Genomic DNA, 17,555 nt, shown 5'->3' with positions numbered 1-17,555 from the left:
CTTGATTTCTAACACTCCTTTCCAAAATATAAGATCTAACTATCCTCTGAATTTGCACATGATTCCAGTGAAGTTGGTCAGGTAACTGCTGGGTTCTCAGCCCATGCTAAGAGAAATTCAGAAGTGAGTGGAGTTTTCAGGTAATGGTGAGCCCCGAAGGAAATGTCTACATTTCAAGTCCAAAGGGGGTGCTTTCTTGTTACTTCTGTGGTTACAGTCATTGCCATTACCATCAGTGTTTCCTGCTCCTTCTTTCATAATTGACCGAATGGGACATAAGTCCTGAAAACAGGCTTGGGCACAGTATAATTTCCTAGTGATATACCACTGCCTGGCTGGCACAAATAAAAGTAGAGGGTCATGTGCACAATACGCATATGGAAGTTATTGACACCCCAGAGGCAAATTCTTAATAGTCAGTTCACGAAATTGTACTGGCACTTCCCAGTTGTTTATGCAAAATGTTTAAATCCACTCACTCAAACTTCTTTCCCTGTTGACTTTCCCTTAATTAATATTGCTGGAGAAGTGGGGGAAACCTAAGTGCTCAAGTGTTTGTTTTCCCAGAAGCTGAGGAACGTTGACACAATGCCAATGCTTTTCATAATTACTGGAGATGAAAAAAATGAATAGTTTATGATGCATGTCAACAAAATTGTTTCAGAAGACAAGCTTTATTTTTCTGAGAATAAGAGAATACAAATAAATTTACTCCAAGAAGAACATGCTTGCGTGCCTTTGTCTTAAAGTTCAGTTTGGACTTACTGATAACAAACATAAATCCTAGACTTCTAAGCAGCTCTACAATTTTACAGTTTCTTTTGCCTTTAATTGTCTGAAGAAAAGGCACATCGGTACTAAAAGCAGATACAGACATTGTTATAAAACTCAGTAGCTACATTTAGGTCAGAATAGGGTTACTATTAAACACAGAGCAACACTAATCTATAAGGCAGGTAGAAAATGATTCAATTGAAACAAACTTCCCAGTAAATTCTAGATTTATGGTAAGCGGCTTAAATCCTGGTCCTTAAATCCTTAAATCATTGGTTAAACATGATAGTCTTTTTGTATCCTAAGAATTCTGGGAGATTGAAGGAAAAAGTTATTTTTTCACTAAAATATATTCCACTTTATAAAGCAATGAGTTTGACCCCCCTTTATTCATCAGAAACATATTATCTAAGAGCAATATAATCAGCATTTCTTCCACTCTTCTTAATACCAGTATTGTAGCCACTGAAGCCCTATGTTTCTTGAACATGATCACTTTTGTTATAGCCTTTAATTTAATGTCAGAATCCATTCATAAAAAGCACACTGCTTATTATAAATATGGGAGAGGAAAAGGGAAAGTTTTAACCTTTTATTCCCAGAATAGAAGGCTTACTTTTTTAAAATTCTATCCCTCCCTTTCTCTAAATTCCCTTAAAATGCTATATGCTCATTTCAAAAAATATTTACTGAAGCCCCTATGTTAATAATAACAGTACGACAATAACAACAATAATACCTAAGGTCTATTAAGTGTTTCCACGTGCCAGGCTCTCTTCTACGTGCTTGACATACATGCTATTGTTTATCCTCATAGTTTCTCCATGAGATAGAGACCATTGCAGATATCCTCACTTTACAGTTTGGGAAACCAAGGCACTGAGTCCTTAAGTGACTGGCCCAAGGGAGGTCATGTAACTACGAGTGGGGAAGCCAGGATTAGCAAACACTCCATTTCCACAGATGCATTAATATGCAGGCGACTGCCAAGCAATTAGTGATAATTACCTGACACATCAAAAAATGTCTGTGCCCGTCCAGTCCCTGCACTGCTCACAGCGATGCAGTCATACGCGCCTTCGTCAGACAAAGTGACCTTTTCAATCTCCCAGTTCACACTGGCAGATTCTCTGGGGGTAACAAAATAGAAGCCTTTGAGTTATGATAAAAACAAGGCAAAGCTGAGAGCAGAAATTCCATTTTTTTAAAGTATTCATTCAAAAGAAAGATGTAAAAATAAACGGATTAAACTGCAGAGTTCTTTATAGTTGAAAATGACATACCTTTTAATTAGAACATTATGCTCTCTGAGCAAAAGTCACAACAAAGGTAATAAGATATGGACTCTGTGCATTTCTTTAAGGAAACATTTTCTGGCTATTTTGAAATATAAGATAATGAGTTAATACAGAAACACTCCTTAAATCCTCTCTCCTTTCACATTATTTCCAGTTTTGGGTCATGTTCGGGGTGGGGTTCTTAGCCAAAGCAATTCAGCCACATAATTCCTAAGTTTGAAAGTAGAAAATTCCAAAAAGATAAGTACTCTTTAACTTTCTTATGTTTAAGCTTCATGTAAGGCTATAGAACTATCTGGTTCAATCTGCGCATACATCAAGAAAAGACAAAAAAAAAATCAGTTTTATTATTGAACCTGTCATTTAGGTTAAAAAAAAAATTCCTGGGCGCCTGGGTGGCTCAGTGGTTAAGCTGCTGCCTTCGGCTCAGGTCATGATCTCAGGGTCCTGGGATCGAGTCCCGCATCGGGCTCTCTGCTCAGCAGGGAGCCTGCTTCCTCCTCTCTTTCTCTCTGCCTGCCTCTCTGTTTACTTGTGATTTCTCTCTGTCAAATAGATAAATAAAATCTTAAAAAAAAAAATTCCTTCCCTATAATACTTATCCATTCATTTAATAAACACTATTTTTTGTCCTTTAACACTCTTCAAAATTTTCTCATTCACTGGAGGTGTCTTAGTAATAGATATTTAATTCTAATAGATATTTAATACCTAATTAATATATAATAATAGATATTTAATCACTAATTAATATTAGCAAGTTATTTATAAGATTCTAGTAATTTACAAAACAAGCATTATATTAATTTAAAATATAATTGAAAATCAAAACTATTTTCATAATTTTTTTCTTACATTCATCCATAGCTATTTATAACCTTAAACATTCTGGACACAGGTGAGATGAAAAGCCTACTGCAGAGTCAAGACACCTTCCACTGGAGTCTGAAAGTGTTGTGAGATATAATATCACAGTAATGACTCCAGATCTCTTGCTATGCAGACAGACCATACCTGTCACCAAAAAATCACGAAGAACTTATTGAGGTCTTAATGTGTATTTAGCACATTAGACTTTGTAAGCGAAAGCGAAGTCATGGGTTCCTGTCATCAGAAAAGTGAGAGAATGAGCAAAGTCATTGTTCCATACATTTTAGTAACCAAGAATATTCATTTTAGTTAGTTTCTTTTCAGTTGTGTATGCATTAGGTGTCAGTGGTCCTTACTGTCACATTCAGAAGGAACAGGATTATGAGTTGACTATAAGTCCTAGTGATCATCTAAACTATATCTTTAGTGACTAATAGCAGTAAGTTGAGTCCAAGTTTATGATTCTCATTGTCTAGGAGGTACTGGGAAGTTCCAGGAAGGCAGGAGTTTGAAATACATAGAGTCATTCATGTTTTCTCCAATGCCTACTTCACAGCCAAGCATATATTAGGATTCATCAAAAACTTAGACACATGGAAATTTTAGTACAGACGGTAGCAGTTCTTACAGTCCCAAGTCCCTTGTTTTAGAAACAATTAAGTTGAGATTCAGGAAGAAGGATAACTGATTTTGTTCAAAGGCACATAACCAGTGTCAGATTGCTTGAAGAATATTCTTTATAGTGATACTTTCTCTTCTCTTATTTAGGACATAGGACATGAAAATAATTCTTTTATCATATTGTCGTCTCAGTTAACATTAAAATTATTTGGCCACAATAAGAAGTTTTGAGGGCATGGCCTTTGGAATAAGGAAAGAACATGTCAAATTCAAATGTGTCCTGTTGCGCATGCAAACTAATTCTCTCTTACATCCCCTAGTGACCATCGCGACTCACATAACAAAGATGAAGTCACATGCCCCAAGCTATTGGGAAATCTAGGGCAGGGACATGTGAGTGAATCAGGGTTAGAGTATCAATCCATCAGCACCAGGCCAAATTCTGTCTTTAGCCTTTCACAACCAAAGAGCTTAATATATGTCAGCAAGACATGTCACATCTCTGGACCACAGAGCTGGAAAAATGAGAGAAAGAATTCTTGTGGCTTACCTCCCAGGAATTGTGTAGAATTAATGAATTAATGTTTACAAAGGATCTCAAGTGTCTTTGAAATATATTACTATTTAAACTTGAAGCAGAATGATTTTATTTCATCAGGAAGTTATGCAGCTTCAACATTTGATACCCTGGTCAGTTATCCTGCTAATTATTAAACATGGAGCTAAGGCAAATCATCAAGTTGTACAGTATAAAAAAAAAGTAGCAGAAAATAATACAGTTCAATCTTTAAATAGTAGAATTTTTTTCCAAGTTAGGTTAATAGATTAAATGGGTTAATACTGTCAAATATTTAGCATCTTATAGAAGTTATATATATATTAGTATTGAATTAACAGCATAGAAGTTCTGTAAAATAATTCCTTGAGTTTTTACCAACATGTAGTTTGTTTCATTAGTAAGTTAAAAAAAGAGAAACATTTTCCAGAAATCATCCGCCAGTTTTCAAGGTCTACTTAATTTTATCATAGATTATACTTATCTAAAAACAACGAACCACCTTCACAAGGAAAGTCAGTGCCTTCTTGCCCACCTCCTCTGACTGCTAAATGCAGTGGCCGCACATACTCCCACTCTCCCTGCTGCCCCCAACAAGCTCCCCTCCCCTGACCTTCTCCCCACCCTTCTTCTCCAGCCATGGTGGCTTCCTTCCCGTCTGTCTTTCCCACATGCCAGTTAGGTTCAGCCTTTGTGCATCTGTACTTACTGTTCCTAAAATGCAAATGCTTTTCGCTAGATATCCGCATGACCACCTCTCACCACGTTTAGGTCTATGCTGAAATGTCCCTTATCCTGAATTTTCAGATTGCAACTAAGCCAAAAACACATGCATCCCATCTACCAACATTAATCTCATCCCAATTAATCTGCTCTACATTTTGCCACAGTACTTAATTGGATTCACTTACCATAACACTTTAAATTGTGTTCAGAGCTTGTTTGCCCCAAGGACAACAAAGCTTAAACTTTTCTCTTTTGCAAGGACTCTTCCAAAATGTGGTCCCTAACCTTGTGTTCATAATTTTGTATTCTTCATCTTAACAAGAGACCCTTAATGGGCACCTGGGCGGCTCAAATCAGTTAAGTGTCTGCCTCTGGCTCAGGACATGATCTCAGGGTCCTGTGATCAACCCTGCATTGGGTCCCTGCTCAGTGGGGAGTCTGCTTCTCCCTCCCCCTCTGCCTGTTGCTCCGCCCTGCTTATAGTCTCTGTCAAATAAATAAAATCTTAAAAAAAAAAAAAAAAAAAGAACAAGCGACCCTTAAGTTATATAAAATTCAAACTCTTTAAAACTTGAATCAACCTTTGCATGGATTCTAGCACTTATTAAATTAACATATTATATTATATTATATTATTTTCTATTTTTCTCCATTACAACATAAGCTTCATGAGGGCAAAGACTTGGGTCTGTTTTGTTCACTGCTATATTCCAAGATGAGGGAACAAATGAGTGGGAATTTCCAATGAAAAAGCACATTAAAAGGTGTATCAATTTGTATTTAGATGTTTAAAGCTGTCTATAATTGCTAATAAAAACATGCACGCACTTTAAATACTGGTCTACTCCAAGCGTAACTCCATTTCTGACAAAGCTCAGGGTAAATGGTAAAAGACTCTCAACAGAGCAGGGAATTTGGCCTGGCTGCAGGTAGTATCCTGGGGTTTTCTTGGGCATTGTAACTCTGGGCGCATCTGGGAAGAAAAGAACACAGGCAACAAGATCACAATGACATTGTGTACTTCCTGCTAATCCGTTCAAAAGCTTCCTACTTCAATCATTCCAGTAAATCCTCTGCGTTCCAGTTAATCTAAATGACTAAAACCCACTTTAATGATCTTTCTTTGTTCAAACCTTATTAATTTTTTGATATCTCCATGGACCCCTTACTAAAGTATTCATTAAATCTAAGTCTCCATTTATTTTTAAGACACATTATTTTTTGGGCCACCAAGCTAGAAAAAAAAAGAAAAAGCTACCAAATTAGTTACCATACTTCATTATCTGTAGAACCTGTTTTTATTTCAAAAATGTAAATATATGAAAAGAACCCACATGCCTTAGAATTGAATGCAAAGGGTAGTTTTTGTCCCAAAATAATGGGAAAAGCTGATTTTTAAGAATCCAATAGAGGGGCACCTGGGTGGCTCAGTGGGTTAAGCCTCTGCATTCAGCTCAGGTCATGATCTTGGAGTCCTGGGATCGAGTCCCGCATCAGGCCCTCTGCTCAGCAGGGAGCCTGCTTCCCCTCCTCTCTCTCTGCCTGCCTCTCTGCCCATTCGTGATCTCTGTCTGTCAAATAAATAAATAAAATCTTAAAAAAAAAAAAAAGAATCCAATAGATTTTGTAGTATTCAGTTTAGGGTGAAGACAACTAACTTTGAATAGTGTATATGAGGAAATACTGACAGTTCTATTTCACTGTTTGACAATGATTTAAGAACAGCTACACAGTTGTTTCTGAATTTCCCAAATTACAAACTTATGAATAAATGATAAACTGCTGTCCCTCAATCCAATACTACAATATTAATAACAATACAGATTTGTCTATCCACAGTTCTAGCTACAGTTCTAAATTTTGATCAGAGTTGCCATTAGCCTAGAGAAACAGCACAAATATAAAAATAGAAATGTTATCTCATGTCTCTAAATAATCCCTAATCTGTGATCTTATCTCTATATAATAACAAGTATATGAGTAACCTGGTTCACCAATTAACTAACTGCCCACTTAGTACATAAAGACAGAATCATCACCAGATGTGTACAAAGAATTATTGTTCACGAAGTAGGTTTCTGACAATCAATATAAACATTTAACCCATTTGGCCAATTTAGGTAGCTTGATCAAACATTACACATGTGTGCCAGACATTTTTTTTTTTTTTTTTTGAGGTGAGAGGAGTAAGAGCACCAGAATTTCCCAGTTTCCATTCTCACACGGAGTGAAGCAATCAGAATTTTCAGATCTGCAATCAGTAAGACATAATATGCAACTTTGGATGTGCTTTTTATGATCAAGAAAAATTCTGCTACTTAAATGTAGATGCCCATCAATTTGATAATCCAGTAATAATGTGAAGATATTATTTTTTTACATTAGAGTTCATCCTTTTAGGACCACATCACTCCCTGAAACTATTAACACTCCAGTGTTCAGTAACATGGTGTCTCACCTGGGATGATACTAGAGAAGGAAACACTTGATACTCTCTGGAAAAGATAATCATCCTTATCATAGCCTGTTATTTTGAGAAAGAAAGCTTCATTCGGTGGTATAAAGTCAGAAATATTCCACACGCCATAAGGTTTTCGGTCTGGGTAGTATTTAACAGGAATAGTCTTAAGAGAACTGCCTGAGGTACTCAGAAGTTCAAGACGATCTACTCTGGCTGGGATGGAAATTCCAGAAGTATTGAGCAGCACATACGTAGGTATTCCTACAGGAGAAAAGATTTGTTATTATTTATAAGTAACATGCAATGGAGGTTATATATATCAAATAAATTCTTGCATAATAATAACAGATAAGTATCATGAGTACTACAAACTCTCCTATAAATTGTGGCTTAATTACAGAATCTTTTTTACATAAATAGTGTATATTTACAGAAACTTTAGAAATCCTAATAATTATTTTTATCTATTTTAACAATATTTATACATGGAAAAACTAGAATTGTGAATACTGTGTTACATGATGTTTAATAACATGAATATTTATTTTTAAAGACTCACTCTTTGTATCTCTCTAGTAACTACAGCCATAAAATAAATAAACAATAAAAAAGGAAATTTGAAGAGTCACAGTAGGATTAAGCATTTTTTAGCTATAAAACTAAATGAATAGATCCTGCATGAATAAAATAAGAAGAACAGGTTTAAGAAGCAGCAGGAATTTTATCTTTGAATTCACAATAATACATGATGTCTTTTAATTTTTTAGCTATGTAGACACATAAAATCCACATTTTTTTACCTTAACAACACAGCAATTTATACATGTCAGTAAAAAATCTCAAGACCTACATCAGTAGTTTTAAAGGTTCAGTAAGTTTAGGAATCCACTGCAGTGCTTGGTACAATGTGTATTCCTGTGTCCAACCTAATTCAGTTCTAATTTAGGAGAGCTGGCGTGGGTCCCGGGAATCTTAATTTTTAACAAGCTCTCTGAGTAATTTCAGTATCACTGGTCTTGGGACTAGACTTTGAGAAAAAAAAAAAAAGACTATGCCAAGAATACAATTATGTTTAAAGTACAAATGCTATGTTTCCCAATTTTGTTAAATACAACAGAATTATAAAATCACAGAGAGTTTGAGAAATATTTTGCGCTTGGGTATCTACTATGTCGATTTTGGTAGTATGTACATACAAACCTTGCACTGGTCTGCTGACTGTCTTTTTGAAGTCCAGGGTGGGCTTTCTCGAAAAACCAGCTCGGAAATCAATAGTACTAAGTCCAGTGATGCGAACAGAGTGCCTTCCACTGCTCGAAATCTGAAAAATGTTGAAAGACAAATCCCATCAGTTGATCCAGGTTACCAGTCACAATAAACACTAACCAGGATGGGAAACTATAGAGTGTTTAATTAGGACGGATGTCCAATAACTGAAGCTCTGATCTGGGTGTTCTAAACTTAACTAGGATTCTACACCTTAAGTGCAAGTTTTATAATACATATCCCAGAGGACTGCCCTAAAATAAAATTCAGTAATACACTGCAAGCCAATGTTAAAAGATACAGGTGTTCAGTCACCAGTGAATAGCCCTGGAGTTAATCTGTAAAAGCTCCACAAGGATACAAATCTTTGTTTTGTATACTCTGGTTTACATGGTAGATGTTTAGCAGTATCGATGAAATGAATGAATGACTAACTCTTCTCCCCTTACTATCCAGGTTTGATTCTGGAAAATATTTCCTTTTTATTTGCCTCTGGGAAGACACAGCCAGGGCAAGCACTCTTGACCACTCTCCAGATTTGAGCCAACCAGCATCCCCAGCTCAGTCAGCAGTGTCCCTATCAAGGCACTAGGTGCTGGAGACACAAATGTGAGTACAACATGGTCCCTATCCTCTAAGAGCTCATGGCTTGTGAAGAAGACAGATGGAGAAATAGAAATCTTTAATATGATACAGTATTAGAAATACATAAAAGGAACAGATTAGACTATAGTTTGGCTCAAACCTCCTAAAGAGGATGATGGCTGGTACAGGAATTCAGTAAAGTGTCAGGATATAAAATCAATACACAGAAATCAGTTGCATTTTTTTACATCAAAAACAAGACAGAAGAAAGAGAAATTAAGGAGTCAATCCCATTTAAAATTGCACCCAAAACCACAAGATACCTAGGAGTAAACCTAACCAAAGAGGCAAAGCATCTATACTCAGAAAACTATAAGGTACTCATGAAAGAAAATGAGGAAGACACAAAGAAATGGAAAAATGTTCCATGCTCCTGGATTGGAAGAACAAACATTGTGAAAATGTCTATGGTACCCAAAGCATCTACACATTTAATGCAATCCCTATCAAAATACCATCCATTTTTTTCAAAGAAATGGAACAAATAATCCTAAAATTTATATGGAACCAGAAAAGACCTCAAATAGCCAAAGAAATATTGAAAAAGAAAGCCAAAGTTGGTGGCATCACAATTCCGGATTTCAAGCTCTATTACAAAGTTGTCATCATCAAGACAGTATGGTACTGGCACAAGAACAGACACATAGATCAGTGAAACAGAATAGAGAGCCCAGAAATAGACCCTCAACTCTCTGGTCAACTAATCTTCAACAAAGAAGGAAGGAGTGTCCAACGGAAAAAGACAGCCTCTTCAATAAATGGTGCTGGAAAAATTAGACAGCCACATGCAGAACAATGAAATTGGACCATTTCCTCACACCACACATGAAAATAGACTCAAAATGGATGAAGAACCTCAATGTGAGAAAGGAATCCATCAAAATCCTTGAGGAGAACACAGGCAACAACCTCTTTGACCTCAGCCAAAGCAACTTCTTCCTAGAAACATCACCAAAGGCAAGGGAAGCAAGGACAAAAATGAACTATTGGTACTTCATCAAGATCAAAAGCTTTTGCACAGCAAAGGAAACAGTTAACAAAACCAAAAGACAACTGACAGAATGGGAGAAGATATTTGCAAACAACATATCAGATAAAGGGCTAGTATCCAAAATCTATAAAGAGCTTAGCAAACTCAACACCCAAAGAACAAATAATCCAATCAAGAAATGGGCAGAGGACATGAACAGACATTTCTGCAAAGAAGACATCCAGATGGCCAGATGACACATGAAAAAGTGCTCCACATCACTCGGCAACAGGGAAATACAAAGCAAAACCACAATGAGATACCACCTCACACCAGTCAGAATGGCTAAAATTTACAGGTCAGGAAATGACAGATGCTGGTGAGGATGCGGAGAAAGGGGAACTCTCCTATACTGTTGGTGGGAATGCAAGCTGATGCAGCCACTCTGGAAAACAGCATGGAGGTTCCTCAAAAAGTTGAAAATAGAGCTACCTTATGCCCCAGCAATTGCACTACTGGGTATTTACCCTAAAGATACAAACGTAGTGATCCGAAGGGGCACATGCACCCGAATGTTTATAGCAGCAATGTCTACAATAACCAACTATGGAAAGAACCTAGCTGTCCATCAACAGATGAATGGATAAAGAAGATTTGGCATATACATACAATGGAATACTATGCAGCCATCAAAAGAAATGAAATCTTGCCATTTGTGAAAACGTGGATGAAACTAGAGGGTATTATGTTGAGTGAAATAAATCAATTGGAGAAAGGCAACTATCATATGATCTCCCTGATATGAGGAAGTAGAGATGCAACATAGGGGGTTGGGGGGTAGGAAAAGAATAAATGAAACAAGATAGGATCGGGAGGGAGACAAACCATAAGAGACTCTTAATCTCACAAAACAAACTGAGGGTGACTGGGGGGAGGGGTGTAGGGAGTGGGTGGTGGAGTTATGGACATTGGGGAGGGTATGTGATATGGTGAGTGCTATGAAGTGTGTACACCTGGCAATTCACAGACCCATACCCCTGGGGCTAATAATACATTACATGTTTATAAAAAAAATTTAAAAATTTTAAAAAAGAGGATGATGGCTAAATTAAATATTGAATGATAACTCAGCACTGAAGTGACTCCCATGTGTAAAAATCATATGTAATTTGGATGAGAACGACAGGATAAACATTAATGTTTATAGGGTACTTCCTGTATGTCCAGACTCTTTAAATACATTGGATTATTTAATTTTCATCACAATCTTATCTGATATATATCGTCATTATCATCATCACACAGATAAGGAGGGGGGGCACCGAGACTTTAAGTAGTTTCCCAGGTTCACAAGGCATTCTAACTATAGAAGCGGGGTTTTAATGGAAAGGTCAGGTTCCAGGGTCTTCCCCAAAGTGCTGCATTGTCTTCCAAGGGCAAGATAAGTCAGAGTTAGCCTCCATCTCAGTATCTTTCAACCTACGATCTGAGGAACACCTATCTATAGCTACACAAAATCACTCAGGTTGTTTCTTGAAAATGCAGACTTCTGGGCTCCAGTCCAGATTTACTGGATCAGAATCTTTGGTGAGTGGAGACTAGGAATCTACATTTCAAAAATCCACCCAACATTTATGAATAAGAGTTCACCATTATTTTTTTTACATTGATTATCAAGATTCTCAAGATAAAATGACCACATGATAGTAGCATTGATAGAATATACTAGAAATATATGTGCCTATATTATACATAACCATACAAAAAATTTTAATCTGGTGAGCAGCTAGATTAAGCCCACACCATGATTAAAAACATGCCATCCCCAGGGGTCTGCAAACTACAAAGCCTTCCTGAAATCACTGTGGTTCCTTGTTATTTAGCAACAAGGAGAGGAAAGATGAGAAGATATGTCCCTTTTGCTATCATATTTTTTTGTCATTGAGCAAGACCTGCAAAATCCCCAAAAGAAAAAAAAAGTGAAAGAAAAGAAAAAAACCTACATCTCCATAAAAACAGGTTTGTTGTATTCCTAGTATAAAGGACGCTGCTAATGACTACAGCTCACTTTCCTAAGGGTTAAAAAGACTGTATATTTGGGCGCCTGGGTGGCTCAGTGGGTTAAGCCGCTGCCTTCGGCTCAGGTCATGATCTCAGGGTCCTGGGATCGAGTCCCGCATCGGGCTTTCTGCTCAGCAGGGAGCCTGCTTCCCTCTCTCTCTCTCTCTCTCTGCCTGCTTCTCCATCTACTTGTGATTTCTCTCTGTCAAATAAATAAATAAAATCTTTAAAAAAAAAAAAAAAAAAAAAAAGACTGTATATTTAAGTGTGGGGGTCTCAGTACCACCACTTACTCTATTATCTCTAAAGGAAAATATGTCATGAATTCCATATAATAAAGCAAAAATATGTATTTCTATATTATATCTATATATTATATATATAATATATAATATATATAATATACATAACTTATATCTCAGTGAGAAAATTAGAAATTACCCATGCTTGAAAATACAGCATCTTCCATTACTAAACAATACATTAAAAATAAAGCAGAGTTGATGAATAGGGAGCTTCCTTATAACCACTATAGACTTAGTGTAAAATAAATTAATTTTCATCCTTAAAATACACTATTTAACAAAGTATGCTGAAATAAGAATGTGGGTTTCCTATTCTCTGAGCAATGACAAAAATATGAAGGATAATAAGTTAACAAAATATTTTAACTTCATGTTTCTATATTATATGATAAATAGTAGGAATATCTGCATAGAATTTAAAAGGCTTTGTAAATAAAAGATACTTTCAAATAAGTCAGTTTTCATGCAAAATTATATCCAACTGGGAGCAAAGGATATCACAAATAAATCAAAATTATGGTTTAAAAATAATAAAGGGAAGAGATTTAAACTAAGTTAAAAAAGACCTCTGGCACTCATGTATGCATTTATCATTCTTTAATCATTCTCTTAAAATAATTACAATAATATTTGATAATATTGTGGGAACACCAACATCACATTAAAATGTCTTTATAAGAAAGTGCCATAGGAGCACCTGGGTGGCTCAGTCAGTTAAGCAGCTGACTCTTGACTTCAGCTCAGGGTCTTGGGATCAGTTCCATGTGAGACTCTGCACTGAGTGTGGAGTCTGCTTCTTTCCCTTTCCCTCTGCCTCTGCCCCTTCCCCCAACTCATGTGTTCTCTTTCCCTAAAATAAATAAACATATCTTAAGAAAAAAGTACCATAGTTTACTTGATAATTTAAGTCTGTTTTCTTAAGATAAACTATTATTTTAGTCTGTTTCTTAGCTGAGCTCCCTTTTTCAAATATTAGTGTTAATAAGAACAAAAGGTCCTTGGGGCACCTGGGTGGCTCAGTGGGTTAAGCCTCTGCCTTCAGCTCAGGTCACGATCTCGGGGTCCTGGGATCGAGCCCCGCGTTGGGCTCTCTGCTCAGCAGGGAGCCTGCTTCCCCCTCTCTCTGTGCCTGCCTCTCTGCCTACCTGTGATCTCTCTCTCTGTGTCAAATAAATCTTTAAAAAAAAAGAAGAACAAAAGGTCCTATGTATGATGATGGTAAGATGAACCAGGAAAAGGACAAAGAGAAAGAAAGAAATACTAACATATAAAAAATGCGTACTGTAAAACAGTGTAAGTAATCACTTTTGGTCTTTACAAAAACCCTGTACAGGAGTATGTTATCCTAATTTCACAGATCAGAGAGATTAAGTAATTTTCTCAAAGTCATAAATACAGCAGGGGGCAGAGATGTGATATGAACTCAGTGAGGCTCCAGAAACCAACATTTATAGGCACCCCATGCATTTCTCATGTCTATCTTAATGGATTTGATTATGCTGGTTTTAGAGATTACACTAAAATAGTATTGTGAAACTTCCAAGACCATTCAGAGGAGAGAAGCAGAGGCATATGAGAGAAAAGAAGGAAGGGATGGAAAGAGCAGAAGGGGACAAGTTGCTTCAAGACAGAACACCAAACCTACATACAGTTAAACCTGCTAAATTCACAAAAGTCTTGTTATTAATGGATTTCCTGGGATATTTTTTAATGAAGCTGAACTTTGCCCTGCATCAAAGTACAGAAGTTATAATGAACATACAAAGCTTTCAGGAAACTCCAGAAATATTGGGAGAAGGCTCTGGATTCTCACATGTTATGGACACAAGAGGATTGGAGGAACAATAATCATATGAAGGTCTTGGAGCAACAAGGAATATTCAGCTAATTCGTAACTGAGTCTGGGAGGCAGTCCAGCTGCATATTCTTTCTTTTTTTTCCCCCCTCCAAATTATTTTAGCTATTTTAGTGTCATTTTTCTTTATGTATAATAAAATTAGTAAGACCACAATTACTGATTTAATATTTTTCTATTCAGTCTTTAAATCATGTAGATTTAGATCATGTGAGTTATTTGAATTTGACTCCAAAAAGCATCTATCTACCACAGAATATCTTGAAGTATCATTTCTGCACAGAACCACCCTAACCTCATTGCTTCTGCAGTTAAGAAGAAGGAAATCTAGGGGCGCCTGGGTTGCTCAGTGGGTTAAGCCTCTGTCTTCAGCTCAGGTCATGATCTCAAAGTCCTGGGGTCAAGCCCCACATTGGCTTCCCTGCTCAGTAGGGAGCCTGCTCCCCCCCCCCCTCCCGCCTGCCTACTTGTGATTTCTCTCTCTCTGCCAAATAAATAAGATCTTTTAAAATAAAAAGAAGAGGGAAATCTAGAAACAGCATGATAGCTCCAACCTTAACAAAAACATTTCTAGACACTAGACACCAAACAGGATTTGTATGGGCTAGAACCTCTGAGTGTCTTTCATATAGTTTTTCATACAGAGGGTTTTTCTGAGAGTATTTCATAAAGCATATTTACTCATACAATTTTTAAGTTCATAAAGATCTATTATGAACTTTATTCTGAATTAAAGTAAATTACTCTCTGAATTCAAAGTCATGAATTCAAAATTACTCTGAATTCATTAATGCTCTGAATTGTAAATGTCATGTTTGTTAAGTCATGGAAGGGTCTGAGTCAGGAATACACAGGCTGCTTGCAGTGTGAGCAGAGCAGAGGCAAAGATAAAATTATATTTGTTATTTACTGGCATCCTAAAGGTGGTCAACAAGTAGCCTTGATCCACAAAGGAGTAAGAGAAAAGAAGGAGCAGAGTAGACCAGCGTCTAGGTTTCTGGACTGGAGTCTGTGAGCAGTTAAAAAGGACAGAGTGAAGTACCATGGAGAGCTCCAGGAAACATTAGTTACTCTTCTGCTGTCTTCCTGGTCAGCTCTATTGCACATGGATCTACTTCTTAGTTTAAGCATAAAGGCCTATTAAGTACCTCTCTATACTGAAAGTCCATTAAGGCAGTAACTATATCATATTCATCATCTATGAAATATTACTCAATAGGTACTTAATAAGTGTAGGTTTAACAAATGATATTAAAGCTATCTAAATGCCTAATGTTGGTAATTTTCCTTAGATTCCTTAAGTACTAGTGAATGCCAGATTCATCAAGAATCTTGAATTTTTCTAGGAGCATTGTGTTAAGTATGTTCGCACATTATTTCATGTAATCCTACTGCATCCAAAGATGACTTTATAGCACCACAAAGAAATTGAGGATTGCAGAAAGGGAGATGGATGGGGGCATGGGGTAACTGGGTATGGGCATTAAGGAGGGCCCGTGATGTGATGAGCACTGGGTATTATACACAGCCAATGAATCATTGAACATTACATCAAAAATTGTGTATTTGCTAATTGAATTTAAAGGTTTTTAAAAAAAGACAGAGAAAATAAACTGATGTTCAAATAAATGATAACTTGCCTAGGTTTAGATAGCAAGTTCAATGGCAACCATTCCAAGTTCAGTGTTCTTTCCGTAGGACCTAAGTCTATGCACAGCATTTTAGGATAATAATCTCTGGGCTGATCTGGGTATATGGGTAGCAGACAATAATACCCTTCACCTATTCATTTACCATTGTTACATTTCTTTCTTTTTTTTTTTTAATTTTATTTATTTATTTGACAGACAGAGATCACAAGTAGGCAGAGAAGCAGGCAGAGAGACAAGGGGAAGCAGGCTCCCTGCTGAGCAGAGAGCCGGATGCTGGGCTCCATCCCAGGACCCTGGGATCATGACCTGAGCTGAAGGCAGAGGCTTTAACCCACTGAGCCACCCAGGCGCCCCTACCATTGTTACATAGTTCTAAATATGCTTTCCCTTAGGACAGGTTAGTGGTGTATTAGTAAACTGCTTTCTGAGGCGGGGAGAAGCCTTAATTTTTGGCATTTGCTGGTGTAAATAATACCACCAAGGCTGATTTCAAGTTTTCCACATGACATTACTGAATACAGAGGTAGGAATGAAAAGTGTGTAATTTCCTCTATGGGCCATTACAAGCTAGATCCAGTATATCGCTAGGCCATGAAAATAGGGAGTAAAGTATGTCTACCATTCACAGAGATGTCGTGTCATCCCAGAAGTGACACAACTCCCTTTTTCTAAAAATTCAATGCACATCCTCCAGTCTTTTCCCTCATTATAATAACTGAAGAGGCCAAATGTTCTAAATTATTGTGGAGCCTCCATCAGCTTGGATTCCCAAGCGACTGTGTAAAGTAGAGCATCTTGTCAACACCCAAAGGGCATGTAACATTAGTAAGGAATTACTGTCTTGTATTAAGGAATTACTGTCTTGTGAGAATTCCTCCTACTTACTACTAAATGTGAAACCTGTCCTATTATAAGTTGAATTAAAATCTGATTGATAGAGCTGGCTTTGCTTTTTCTTTCCTAAAGAGTTTCTTTTTTTTTTTTTTTTAAGATTTTATTTTATTTATTTGACAGAGAGAGATCACAAGTAGGCATAGAGGCAGGCAGAGAGAGAGAGAGAGGAGGAAGCAGGCTCCCTGCTGAGCAGAGAGCCTGATGCGGGACTCGATCCCAGGACCCTGAGATCATAACCTGAGCCGAAAGCAGCGGCTTAACCCACTGAGCCACCCAGGAGCCCTCCTAAAGAGTTTCAATGTTATATTTAAAAAAAAAAAAAAAAAGCCCAAAGTAGAGGGGGAAAGTCACATATAATTTGCATTAATGAAAGTATAAAAATAATTTTCAATTTACACATATTCAAGAGTATAAGAAAAACTAATTATACCATTAATGTATTAGTAAGTAGGTATTATTTTTCCCATTTTTCTCAGACTCATGAAATAAGGTAATTTCATTAAGGTCAAAAAATATTAAGTAGTGGATCTTAAATTTAAAAAGATGCCCTATGATCCTGCAGTTGCACTACTGGGTATTTACCCCAAAGATACTGATGTAG

At 36.8% G+C, this 17,555-nt stretch overlaps 1 protein-coding gene across 1 annotated transcript in view; it reads right to left on the bottom strand.

Annotated features, from left to right (window-relative positions):
- The window catches only part of HMCN1 (hemicentin 1), a 458,039-nt gene that overhangs the window by 257,135 nt on the left and 183,349 nt on the right, over positions 1-17,555 (bottom strand). The window contains 4 exon segments of the mRNA XM_059412784.1: positions 1,783-1,904; positions 5,674-5,818; positions 7,304-7,567; positions 8,507-8,627. Of these exon segments, the coding sequence (XP_059268767.1) occupies positions 1,783-1,904; positions 5,674-5,818; positions 7,304-7,567; positions 8,507-8,627 (652 nt within the window).

The sequence above is a fragment of the Mustela nigripes genome, chromosome 10, assembly GCF_022355385.1.
Source record: "Mustela nigripes isolate SB6536 chromosome 10, MUSNIG.SB6536, whole genome shotgun sequence".
Classification (NCBI taxonomy): Eukaryota; Metazoa; Chordata; class Mammalia; order Carnivora; family Mustelidae; genus Mustela; species Mustela nigripes.
Note: the sequence above shows the minus strand (reverse complement) of the source record. Positions and strands in the feature narration are given on the sequence as shown.